The 13874-nt window shown below is 40.4% G+C and overlaps 1 protein-coding gene across 4 annotated transcripts in view; it reads right to left on the reverse strand.

Moving 5' to 3' along the window:
* Positions 1 to 13874, reverse strand: part of CHD6 (chromodomain helicase DNA binding protein 6) — a 189447-nt gene that overhangs the window by 76830 nt on the left and 98743 nt on the right. For all 4 annotated transcript variants that reach the window (XM_054697659.1, XM_054697669.1, XM_037498908.2 and 1 more), the window contains 5 exons: positions 9985 to 10071; positions 9663 to 9797; positions 3881 to 4002; positions 2447 to 2690; positions 394 to 570 (listed from right to left, as the gene is read on the reverse strand). In XM_054697659.1, the coding sequence (XP_054553634.1) occupies positions 394 to 570; positions 2447 to 2690; positions 3881 to 4002; positions 9663 to 9797; positions 9985 to 10071 (765 nt within the window). The remainder of the gene's footprint in view (positions 1 to 393; positions 571 to 2446; positions 2691 to 3880; positions 4003 to 9662; positions 9798 to 9984; positions 10072 to 13874) is intronic.

Below are 13874 nucleotides of genomic sequence, written 5' to 3' on the forward strand. Positions count from 1 at the left end.
CATTCAATATTATTGAGTGCCTACCCACCACATACTGGGCACTGTGCCAAGACAGTAATGTTAAAAAGACCATCATTTTTGGTACCAGATCATTCAGGGACCTGAAAACAAGCCAAACACCTGACATTTCCAGGTCACAAATTTCACTGTATTTAAGAAACCCTACCTAGGTCCCTCTGGGAATCAGTATGTGGCAAAGGTCAAATTGTTGACCCAGTTCAAAATAAAAAAACCCATTCAGTTCCTATACTATCATAGCTATATGGAGCAGAAAGACAATCTAGAGCAGAGAGACTATGCACAAGTAAGCTATATGCAGAATAGTTACACAATGTTTTCCCCATAATGACTAGAAGGAATCTGTGTTTACATAAAGAGTTTGCTAATTCTCACCAAGGCCATGAGCTTTAGACCCTCCAGAAGTTTGCAGTTCCTATTCTTCAATCTGTGGGCTTCATCGATTATCACACAGCTCCAGTGAATCTTCTTCAGCTCTGGGCAGTCTGCCAGGATCATCTCAAATGTTGTTATGACTACATGGAACTTGAAGACTCCTGAAAGAGGGTTTCCCTGAGGAGGAGACAACAGAAGGCAAAGTTTTATGCCATACCTATTAAATTCTGCTAGTGGGGTACCACCAGCTGATCAAAGGAGGAGCAATGTAAATGCTATGGCCTTAGGTGAGAAGACAATAAGCACTACTCTTCCTTATTTCAGAAAGGGGAGAATATAAGAATGAAGTAGCTCCTCAGCGGAGAGAGACCTCATTACATTAACAAAACAGAAACAAGACAGTATGTGCCCTCACAACAGTAAGATGAACAGCATGGAAGGTACTACAAGAAAGCTTTTTAATTATTAACTGTCATGGTAAGGAAAGCAGATGGGTATTGATTCACACATTGCCAGCCAGAAATTGGTCTAAACCATGAACAACTTTCAAGCCCAAGGAAACTTCCTCTTCTGCTACATTTTAGATGTGATTTCACCTTGTAACTTGGATTCTAGAAAAGGTTCAAAGTGATGATCCTGAGCCACCATGGTGAGTGCTGCTAGGAAGGACAGATAGCTGTCATCTAGCCCTTTTTAGTATGGCCAACACATTTCAAGAGCAGAGCTGCATCATGTTAGAGCGCATCTTAAATTTCTTCCAAGTATCTCCTTCTGCTGTCTAGGAAAAACCTGGGAGAACACAGGCTTTCCTCTGAATGGATTCATTCAATTTTCCCCTTGCTTAATTTTAAACACCAGTGCCCAGGTCAACCACACAAGCATACTCAGCGAAGAGATTATATATATATTTTTTAATTTAAATTTTATTTTTATATGCCCCATACAATTACAACCCCCTTATTTTGACCCCAAGCCCTCCTTTCCCCGCCCCCCAAGCCCCCATAGAGTGTCTCTGGTTCATAGTTGTTTGTTGATTTTGATATTTTCTTTCTTATAGTTATTCTTTTTCCTGGTCCCTTATTTAAGTTTTCTAGATTCCTGCTTATGAGTGAGACCATCCAGTATTTTTCTTTTTCTTTCTGGCTTATTTCGCTGATCATGATCCCATCCAGCGCCATCCATGTTGCTGCAAATTGCATGTGTTTATCTTTTTTGAATGCTGAGTAATTCCATGGTGTATATGTACCATATCTTCTTGATCCAGTCATCTATTTTTGGGCATTTGGGTTGTTTCCAAAGCTTAGCTATTGTGAACAGTGCTGCTATAAACATAGGGGTGCAGGTGCTCTTTGGAATTACTGTTTCTGTGTCCTTTGGGTAAATACCTAGGAGTGGAATTGCTGGAGCATATGGAAGCTCTATGTTTTAGTAGGGCAAGAAATCTCCACACAGCTCTCCATAGTGGTTGGACCAGTTTGTACTCCCACCAACAGTGCAGGAGAGTTCCTTTTTCTCCACAACCTCGCCAGCATTTGTTGTTGCTAGTTTTTTTAATATGTGCCATTCTCACTGGTGTGAGATGGTATCTCATTGTAGTTTTGATTTGCATTTCCACGAAGAGATTATATTTAAATACTTTTTAAAAAATTCTGTTGTGCTTTTAACACAACAAAAGCCTGTTTTCTTTTTATCCTTCCCTGTCAAATCTGTTCATCTCCTCTCCAAACTTCCTGGCTGGGAACCATCCTTTGTAAACTAATTCTTCTATTTACTTTCTTCACTGAGCATTGACAAGTCAGATAAAATCTCCTACATATAAAAAACAGTTTATAAGGCAACCAAAAAGCAAGTTTTTGGTGTCCCCAAAGAGCCTCTGGTATACCTGATAGTGGAAAGTATGTATTAATTACACTTCTGTTTTTTCCTCATAAATTAAAATAATCTGAGGAACAAGAAGTGTGCCTCAATAAACAACTAAGTTACAGCCCCAGGGTATAGGACATTAAAATTCCTGAAGACAAGAGACATCAGGGTGCCCCTGGGTTAGACTCACCTGTGCATCTCTGTACACCATTTCATACTGCTGGATCATCTGCCTGCTGATCTGGCTGCCGTGGTACACAATGGCATTCATCTCTGTCCAGGTCCGGAACTCCCGCTCCCAGTTAGTGATGGTGGAGAGAGGGGCAATGATGAGGAAAGGGCCATGGATTCCCCTGAGGAATATTTCTGAAAGGAATGTGATGGACTGGATGGTTTTCCCTAGGCCCATTTCATCAGCCAAAATACAGTTTTTTCTGCAAAAGTAAGAGATGTGATAATTCAATGTAAGAAAGAGTTTGAGATTGGCTTTAACTAAAAAAATACTTCAGAAGCACCCTTTACTTATAAGGTCATCAGTGAAAGGGAGACCTTATTGGCGTTTTCCAGAGATGTGACTGAGATGAATTTTATTGTTATTTACACCATGCCTACTTCCAAAAAGAACTATGGCAATTTTCGAGAAAATACATTAAATAGATCTATTTAAATATAAACTGAAAAACAATAAAAATTAAATAGAGACAATGAAAAAAGAAAATGTCTCAAACCTATGCTACTTTCTGTATTTGACAAGTTTCACAGAAGCCAAGGCCAAAGTAAAAAGATGATAGGTTACATGATCTTCATTGCCTATTATTTATGTTACTAAAGAACAAACTTTTAACCCACATGATAAATTCCTTATCAGAGTAAAAAGGCTGGTTGCTTTTGGTGATCCAGAATTATAGATTTCAGAGTAAAGAGGGCTGAAGGGGTGTGGTCCGTCAGGTCTTGTTCTCACCACAGATGGGCAACCAGACCTGACAGGTTGAGTGAGTGTTGCTCTGGGTCCCACTGTGAATAAATGGCAGAGACTACACTTGAGTCCAATCCCCAAGTGTTTTCATTACAACATGCTGTCTTCAAAATTAATACTTGGAGGAGAGGGCGTACATTCTAGAATGTGAGGAATATCCATCTTTCTCAAATTCATCTAGATTCTGACAGGAAATGAAGCATGAAGAGCACAAAACTGAGCATTCAAGTACAAGTCCAGAGATTCCATGGCTCAAAAACAAGTAACAGAACAGGGCTAGAATTCAGATCCATTTCCTTTTAGAACCACTGTTAGCGAAAGACTTAGAAAAAACAGTTCTAAAGCATCTTCTGGGTTTTGGTACATCTAGATATCTAGACTGAGCCTAAGGTTTTGGTTAGACTGGCCAAAAAAAAAAAAGAACAAGTTCAAAGGTGTCTAAACACCATTCCTTTTGTTTGTGAAACATGATGTAAAAATAAAGTCTTGTCATGACTACTGGGCCAAGATTACCACCTTCAGTAAACAACTATGCCATACTCTCCCACCAGCTACTACTCTAAGCAGAGTATGGCAACAATTAAGCTCCAGCTATAAACATTTGGGAGAAAAAACATTCAAGAAGACCAGAGTGGTACTGGTCCCTACCTGTTATACCAGTTAAAAAGAAGCCAGTTCATCCCCTCCAGCTGGTACTCCCGGAGCTGATTACTGTTTTTATACTCGCGAGACTTCTCAAGTTTCTGCCAGGAGTCAGAAGCAGGCCGCTCCTAGTGAAGGAAAGCAGAGAGCACAGCATACAGAGAAGGATGTTTCAGCAGTGTAACATGGACAGAGACAGGATAATAAAGAAGGTGATAAACCTCAAAATACTTCCTTAAAGCTTACTTCGATCTGTGTATGATTTTCTAACTAACATGCAGACGCTGTATTTTTTAAGATTTCACCAGATTAAATTAAAAACACCTTTATATAATTTTCAAGTAATTAATGAAGAAGAGAAAAAGGTCCACCTAAAATTTGGCATCAGATTGTTTTATTTAGATTCTTACATTTGACCCCCATTTACACTTTAATTTCTATGCAAGCCAGTATTAGGTCTTTTTTTTTTTTTTTGGTGGGACCCTCGCCGGTGGCTGGGGAACGAACTGGCGCTCAACCGCTGTGCCACCAGGGGAGGCCCTAGGTCTTTTGGTTTCTATAGACAACTTTCCTTTTGCTATTTTTTGTGCCTGTGGTATTAGCTTAGGAAAGTGAAGTAGGTCAGATGTTTTGTTGATTAGCTTCGAGAGTCAGTACATAACACAAATCCCTGTAATAATCAAAATTGCAAATTCCTTAAATTCCCTATAAATATAATAAAATTAGTTTTATTAATTTGTTGTTCCATATGAAACATCAATTTCTAAATACAACTGATCTTTTTTTCTACTGATGTGAAATGACATATTTGTCATACACCAAATTCTAAAATATTCATGGAACTATAGCCACATTCTTCTTTCTTTTCTTTTTTTTTTTTTTTTTTAATAGAGGCATGTTTTATTTATTTGTTTCTTTGTTTGTTTTGGTTGGTTATACAAGCACTGGGTACAGTCAGAAGCGCGGGAGGGCGAGAGAACTCACCAGAGCCAGAGCGGGGAGCAGAGCAGGCAGAAAGACGGAAGTACACTGCTGAGGGGAGCAGCGGGCGGCAGGAGAGGTCTGCGCGCCATGTGGGACCCTCCTCCGGTGGCCGGGGAGCAGCCGGGGATCGAACCTGCGTCGCAGAGGCCGTGGGCAGCTTCGCAACCCAGCGCTCAACCGCTGTGCCACCGTGGAGGCCCTCTTCTTTCTTTTCTACTGAACTATCTTTAACTCTAATAAAACCACACTTTTAAATTATTAGCGCTGTCTATATAATGGAAAATTACTTTTCAAATCTGTTTGGCTATTCTATCCCATTTACTGATCTGTATTAACCTTTTTTTTAAAGATTTATTTTATTTATGCATATAAGAACTGGGGTTAGGCCAGAGGTGCGAGGGGTGAGAGGATTCACTAGAGACAGAGTGGGGAGCAGAACAGGCAGATTTACTGAAATACACTGCTGAGGGGAGCAGCGGGAGAGACAGGAGAGGTCTGCTGCGCCATGTGGGTTAGCTCCCTTGCCAGGGATTGACTCATGCTGCAGTAGCTGGTGATAGCTTGATAGTGCTGACACTAATTCCTGCACCACCAGGGAGGCCCCGGTTCTGGACAGCTTTTGAATCAATTTGTCAAGTTCTCTTAAAATCCCACTGCAATTTTAATTAATCTGGGGTAAATTTAAATATTTACATATTGAGAGACTTCCCATCCAAAAATTTGTTTTAGATTTACATTACTTGCACGTAAACTTGGTTATTTTGTTTATAGATAAAACTGACCCCCTGAACTGATACTTTTTCTTTAAAAATAAAAATTTTTTAGCTGTTCCTGCAGTTACATATAAGAATTTTGAGAGGGCCTCCCTGGTGGCGCAAGGGGTTAAACACTGCACTATGAAGCAATCCACAGCCTCTGCAGCACAAATTCCATCCCCAGCTGGCCAGGGAGAAACCCGCATGGTGAAGCAGACCTCTGCTGGCTCGCCCACTGCTCCCTCAGCAGTGTGTTTCGGTCAGTCTGCCTGTTCTGCTCCCCACTCTGTCTCTGGTGAGTCCTCTCACTCCCTGCATCTCTGGCCTGTACCCCAGCTCTTGTATGCATAAATAAATAAATCTTTAAAAAAAAAAAGAATTTTGTGATTGCAACTTTTCTAAACGGTACTTTTAGCTTTACATAGTTCTATTTTGGGGGTACTGTCAATAGAATAAAGTACACCTGAAATGTGTTACTAAATAAACTAAGCCATGCAAAGTTTGCATGCAAAGTTTAATTTAATACTCCAACTGTATCACTGAAATTTGGAGAAAAATGTAATCTGTCCACTGTTTTTCAGGAAAATATCACAACTTACCTTCAAAATTACTACAGCTGTAGTCAGGCTAAGCCCTTTGAAATAGAGGACTCTGCTGAATATTATTAAGTATAGGTGTTTTCAGAAATAAACAAGAAAGTAATTTATGTCCAAAAAGATTTATTTTACAGAAAAAGTTTTTAAGCAAAGATATTCCTATTAAACTCTCCCACTCAGTTCCCTTTAGGAAATTATACTCCTCTTAACCTACACAAGCCATTTATTTTATTTTTTTTAAAGATTTATTTATTTATGCATACAAGAGCTGGGGTACAGGCCAGAGATGCGGGGGGGTAAGAGGATTCACCAGAGACAGAGTGGGAAACAGAATAAGCAGATTGACCGAAGTACACTGCTGAGGGGAGCAGGCGAGCCAGGAGAGGTCTGCTGTGCCATGTGGGTTTCTCCCTGGCTGGCCGGGTATTGAACTCGTGCTGCAGTGGCTGTGGATTGCTTCATAGTGTGGTGCTTAACCCCTTGAGCCACCAGGGAGGCCTTACATGAGCCCTGTAACCTGGCTCCCTCAAGTCTATGCCACCTATTTAACTAGGCTTTCATTCCTATTCAACTAGATATTATGGGGGAGACTTTCTGAAATGTTTCTGCTGTCTAGTGATTTAAGTGGCTAATCTCAGCATCACAGATATTGTAAGACAGAATTTCACTGCAGAGTTCTACTTTACTGCCTTGACGGTACTCGAACTGTAGAGGCATCCCTCTAATCCAGTCACTCCAGAGTTTGCCCTCTTCCCCAGGGATGAGGACTTTAGTTTAACACCACCTGCTAGTCAGAAATTTCAGTCAAGAGAACATAAGACCTGAAATCAACTAGAAGTTTCTGCTACCTAGACTGATTAGCCTTTTTTTTTTAGCCTGGTCAGCTCTTAATTGGTACAGACTACAGGAAACAATTTACCCCACAACCTCCAGTGATTACTTAAATTCAAAAGAGAAATGATTCTTGGAGTCTCCAGAGTGGGTCTGCCTATTAAAAGACTGCTCCTCTCTTTGCATAATCATTAATGACATTCTTATTTCTTGCTTTCTCAAATTGTTTTTTACCTATAAGTAACCAAATTTTACCAAAATGCTTTCAAGAATAGAATGTTGTTCATGAAGACTGGTGCCCTCCCCGGTGGCGCAGCGGTTGAGCGCTGGGTTGCGAAGCTGCCCGCGGCCTCTGCAGCGCCGGTTCGATCCCCGGCTGCTCCCCGGCCACCAGAGGAGGGTCCCGCGTGGCGCTCAGACCTCTCCTGCCGCCCGCTGCTCCCCTCAGCAGTGTACTTCGGTCCTTCTGCCTGCTCTGCTCCCTGCTCTGGCTCTGGTGAATTCTCTCACCCTCCCGCGCTTCTGACTGTACCCAGTGCTTGTATAAATAAATAAATAAAAATAAAATAAAATAAGTCTTGGAAAAAAAAGAGTTTTCAAAAAAAAAAAAAAAAAAAAAAAAAGACTGGTGGGGGGCCATATGTAAACTTCAAAGCCCAGAATAAGATCCCTTAAAAAAATATTCAGGTAACATACTAGTTAGAACCAGTTCTTAAGATTAGAGAGCTTTAATTATATTTTCAGTTACCATTCCAATTTAGAATTTTTTTTTAAAGATTTATTTATTTATGCATACAAGAGCTGGGGTACAGGCCAGAGATGAGGGGGGTGAGAGGATCCATCAGAGACAGAGCGGGGAACAGAACAGACAGACAGTGAAATACACTGCTGAGGGGAGCAGCGGGTGAGACAGGAGAGGTCTGCTGAGCCATGTCGGTTTCTCCCTGGCCAGGCGGGGATTGAACTTGTGCTGCAGAGGCTGCGGATTGCTTCATAGTGCGGTGCTTAACCCCTTGCACCACCAGGGAGGCCCCCAATTTAGAATTTTTGCAATAAAATTTCAAAATGTGCATTTTAAAGGAGAACAAATAAGTTATAAACAAAAAGAGAAATGCGAAAGGATACCATGGATCACTGAGAGATGAGGACAGCAGCATCACAACAGCCCAACCATAAAGGAAAAGTGATACTGTCTGAAAACACTTGAGAACCCACATGCTGCCAAGTGCATGTAGTCAGTTTGAGAAAATAAGGCTGAGTGAGTAAGACTCCTGATTACTTCTAGATTACAACTTACTATTAGCTTCACAGTGAAATTCTCTCTATTCTGCTTCCACACTGGTTTGTCTCGCACTGTCACCCATCCCAAATAGACTGGTGCCATATTTGTCCATGTACACAAGTGTCTCTTCCATTAGACTGAGAGCTCCTGGGGGCAGGACCTGTACCATCTTTCCTATAGCTCATACAAAACTCAACCTACAGCAGATGCGTGATAAATGACTAACAAATTGAGTTTAAAAAAAAAAAAAGACAACAGTTAAAGGAGAGGGTTAAAAGGAAAATCAATCATATAGACAAAGTACTATTAATGATGTAAATATCCAGTTACAGTCTACATGTCAAGACATACTTTATATGCCAAACAAAAAACCAAAATAGTCCTTTTAAATGGACTTTTACAGGGATCTAAGGTCAATGTTGAGCTCTGTCTTCTGATTCCTAACATTCCAGTGATGTAAAAAGTAACAAGTAATACTAATAAGAGTTTTTACATAAAAATGGTGATTTTTTTTAAAAACAGAAACTGATCATTCCAGCAGATAGCCATGCTTTTTTTTTTTTTTAGAGGCATGTTTGTTTATTTATTTATTTGTTTGTTTGTTTTTGTTTATACATGCTCTGGGTACAGTCAGAAGCGCGGGAGGGTGAGAGAATTCACCAGAGCCAGAGCGGGGAGCAGAGCAGGCAGAAGGACCGAAGTACACTGCTGAGGGGAGCAGCGGGCGGCAGGAGCCATGTGGGACCCTCCTCCGGTGGCCGGGGAGCAGCCGGGGATCGAACCGGCGCCGCAGAGGCTGCGGGCAGCTTCGCAACCCAGCGCTCAACCGCTGCGCCACCAGGGAGGCCCAGCCATGCTCTTTTAACAACCGACTCTTTTCCCACATAAGTTACATCTTACTCATTCTTTATTCCAAATATACCTTCTTTTCATTGATACTCTATGTACAACTACATGACAGATACCATGGGAAATTTTTGTAGGCTGGTGGTAATAATCCTACGTTCTTTCTGAGAAGCCTATAAATATAAAGCACAGCTTTTTGCTTAAACAACATTCCAGTTGAGTAAAGGCGAGAGATCAGTGACAGAGCAAGAAATATAAATAAGAAACAAGAAAAGATACTAAGAATTTATTGAGCTTCTATGCCATGGCAGGCATTCTCACACCTTCTATCTTACTGACCTGAGCACTAGCAAAGTTTGATTTTGGTAGAAAAACACCCTGAACTACAGGTTCAATGGGGAGCAGCCAGAGGTAAGATACCAAAGAAACCACTCAGGTGCAACACCCAGGATTGCCAAGTTCCTAAAAATGCTCAAAAGAATATGACACATTACCACATTTTTAATTTCAGGGAGAACTTGAAGAGATTCGAATTCTTTAACTTTTGCAGGATCCACATCTTCTTCCAGCTCCCACGTGCTTTCCTCATAAGGCAGCGAGCACCACTTCACCAGGTAATGAGTCACCTCCTGGGGGAAAACAGGAGATACATGTATATTTTTTCTTTAGATTAAATGAACCATATTCTGGTTACTGTCTGAAAACCCACCCTACAATACAACATGTGAATGCCATTAAAATAAAAACCAAATGATAACAAAACAAGGAAAATATGAGGTAAGAAGGGAAAGTATGAGTTAAGAATCAAATGCCCACCTCTCCTGTTTCTGCATCCTTGGTGTGGGCCACTTCCAAGATGCGATCAACTTCTACGTAGTCTGGGTTGAACAAGTCTTCATCAGGCTAATGTAAACAGAGAAGAGTTAAGAAGTGTCCCCCGTTCATCTCTCAAATCCAAAATCCAATGATGAAACTTTCAGCGATCCCTCCACTCTGAGCCCCATCAGGTAACAAGGAATGAAAGGGTTCACTTGAGAAATAAAAGTCGCACACAGACATTTCTTCACTGTCCCCGAATCCTGCTCTCCATGACTAAATTTAAAGGCATCAACCACACCACCATGTGTTTCAAAGAACACCCTCGGAAACTTGGAATTCTGATTTTTCTTAATACCAGCTATAATAGCTACCATGGAGGAGGCATGAGGAGCTTCCAGTGTACTAATTGTGATCTAGTTCCTCATCTAGGTAGTGCTTACACAGGTGTGTTCATCGAGCTGTACACTTATGGTTTATTTATCTTTATGTACATTATACTTCAAAAAATGTACTTATAAAACTGTGGTAAGTAACATTTAGAAATATTTAATGCATGTCTGGAGATATGCTAAGTACTTTCATTTAAGTCTCAAAACTGCTTTATAGAGTAGGTGCTATAATTACTTTACAAATCAGGAAACTGACAAGGAGAGGATAAATAAGTAATGTGACCAAGGCCACAGAGCTGTGTGAACTGGAACATTCATCCAGGTCATAAGCTCTCCTCCTAGACTGCTAGAATGGTCTTGCTGGTCCCTAGGCTAGAAGGAACTTTAGGGGCATTTAGTCAACACAGGAATACTTTTTATAGCACCCCCGGCCAATCCACCTCAGATTCCATTATCCTCATATTCAGGAGTTTACTGTCCTCTAAGACCTGACCCACTGCCAAGATGGCTTCACTTCTGCCTGCTCAGTAGAAGCACCATGTTCTTAGTCATTACTGTTAAATTAGCTTACTTTCCTTCTGTAACTGTGACTCATTGCTGTGAACTGCTTCCTCTGCAGCAATAACTAAGCTGATTTTCTTTTCTCTGTGTTAGTTCTTCAACATCTCCCTATCTGGGTTACAAACCCCAGGTGTTCAACAGTTTTTCAGGTGCTATGTTCCCAGATCCCTCAATGATGGAGAGAGCTAACATTTATGGAATAGTGACTGTCAGCCAGGGTGCATGCTAAATACTTCCATAAACACTGAGCCAATGAATCCTCACAGGTATTCTTTAAGGTTAACAGCACCAGGAGTTCCCCTTTACACAGATGAGGATACTGAATCTAAGGCCTTGCAAGTGACCCAAGGCCACCTAACAGTATAAGGAGGTATGGTTAGAGCCTGCACCCTGGTAGTTAGGGCTGGAGCTGGGGCTCCTAGTACTATATAATGAAAAGAGTCAGGCACAGGACTATTCTATTGCTACAGATTAGTGTTACATTTTAAGCAACCACACAGTACTCTTGGCTCACAATAAACTTGTAATTAAACTGAAAATATCTTTTTTCCCCTGCAACTGCTAACTAGTCATTTTCTGCACTCGTAAGTTGTAAAGATTTTAAAAATATAAATGGCATTACATTCATTTATTGCCATTATATTCCATTCATCTTAGCCCTGTTCAGGTAAACCTGAACTGTCTGGTTTTCAGAAGGGGTCAGGATTTAGTCAGAAGGCCGCATGCCTGTGGCATGTGGAATACGCAGCCTCTCAAAGCTAAGTTTCCCTAACATGTGCCCTGGCTACCTCCAAAAGCAGTTAGGAATAATGGCTATGAAGAAAGTCTACTCAAAATGAAGCTATTGTTTATTTTACAAGAATATTATTTAGCCAGCTTGTCAACAGAAACGTTGAACAGATCAAGACCGAAAACACTATTACAGAACCTGCTCACTATTATGCCAACTCACCTGATGGTGTCCTCCAATCTTTGTTCCAGAAGCCTTTCCTTCCCACAAGAGTATGAACTCCTGTTACGTTATTTTTATATACCCTAACAGTTTCCTCTCTCTAGTCCCAACCAAAGAAATCCACTTCCTTGGGAATAAATTAGAAAACAGATACTCGGGGCTATATGAAGGGGTTTGGAATTTATTCCAAGAAAATGGGGAGTGCTGAAGGGTCTGAAGTAGGGGAACAGTATCAGGCAAAGCCTCCTCCCTTACCTGAGGACAGCCAAATAATTACTGAGCACTGACCCTTTGCTTCGTACTAGGGATAGAAATATGAGGAAGACATGGGCCCTCTCTGTCTCGCAGGGCTTAAAATGGAAGAAACAGACATGTAAACAAGTTACTACACTGCAAATACTTGCTAAAATAGAGGTGCGAACAAAATGTTCCAAGAATAGAGGGAGAATATCCAACAGGCCTTCAAGATGGTTTTTCTAATTCTAGTTGTCACCTTTCTTTCCTTAGTTCTCTATTAGAGGAATAATGCCATGATGAACAATTCTCACAGGCATTAAAACAATCACAGAACGTGCTAGGATCAAACATTAAGGCTAAAAAGTCCATACTGGAACACAAGTAGAATGCTTATTGACATTATCCTAAAATAATTTTTTTGTCACTTGAGGAAAAGGAGTACAACATGAATAATGAATTGCTAAGCATGTGTCCCAATTTACTATAATTTAATGGTATCTGAGTGCACTCTTAAGGTCTAGTACTTGTGACTACATTTTAAGAATAATTTTTATTGCTCCTTTTTCTTACAACTTATTCAGATAAAATGGAAAAATTACATATTTAAAAAAATAAGATAAAAATCACCATATTCACATCAACTGGAGAAAATGTCAACATTTTCCTATATATTCAAGATATTTTCTATTCATTTCTATGGTGGCTTCTTTTTTTTTTTTATTTTTAAATTTTTTTTTTTAATAGAGGCATGCTTTATTTATTTGTTTGTTTGTTTGTTTGTTTTGTTTATACATGCACTGGGTACAGTCAGAAGCGTGGGAGGGTGAGAGAATTCACCAGAGCCAGAGCGGGGAGCACAGCAGGCAGAAGGACCGAAGCACACTGCTGAGGGGAGCAGCGGGCGGCAGGAGAGGTCTGCGTGCCATGTGGGACCCTCCTCCGGTGGCCGGGGAGCAGCTGGGGATCGAACCGGCGCCGCAGAGGCTGCGGGCAGCATCGCAACCCAGCGCTCAACCACTACGCCATATGGTGGCTTCTTTTCTCCTGCATGCATCTCCCTCACCCCACAAATGGAACTGTCCCATATACTGCAAGAGCCCCACATTTTCAACTAATAATAGTTTACAACATTAAACTTCTATATCATTAGTAATTATTTTCCAATATCATTTTTACTAGTTGCACAGCATTCTTTTCTATGAGATGTACTGTATTTAACAAATGCCTATGATCTAACATTTTGTCTGTCTTCAATTCTTCACCAATATAAATGACTGCATCGTAGCTAAGTCTTTGCAGAAAGACTTGATAGTTTCCTTAAAATAAATGACAGAATTGCTGGGACAAAAGAGGAAAATTTCTGGACTTTTAATGTCTATTTCCATACTGCGCTTCTGACTGGTCCTACTAAGTCATGCTCCCATATAGGGATATATGAGAGGGTATCTTTCCTACACTCTGATCAGCAATAGACAGCAGACATTTTAAAGTCTTCAAATAATAAGCTTTGATAAGTAATAACTAGACAACTTCCATTTCAACTTGCATTTCTGTGACTACCAGTATAACTGATGACATTTCTGTAGTTAATGACCACATTTTCCCCCCTTTCTGAATTTCCTATTCATTTATTTAATTTTTTTTTTTTTTTGTATTTGGAATTTTGTGTTCTTCTTACTGAGTTATAAGAGCATCTCTTATGAGTTATTAGAGCTATCTGTCATATGTATCTGTGTATATGTAACATT

This window comes from Talpa occidentalis, unplaced genomic scaffold, assembly GCF_014898055.3.
Source record: "Talpa occidentalis isolate TD23 unplaced genomic scaffold, MPIMG_talOcc4v2.1 talOcc4.10, whole genome shotgun sequence".
NCBI lineage: Eukaryota > Metazoa > Chordata > Mammalia > Eulipotyphla > Talpidae > Talpa > Talpa occidentalis.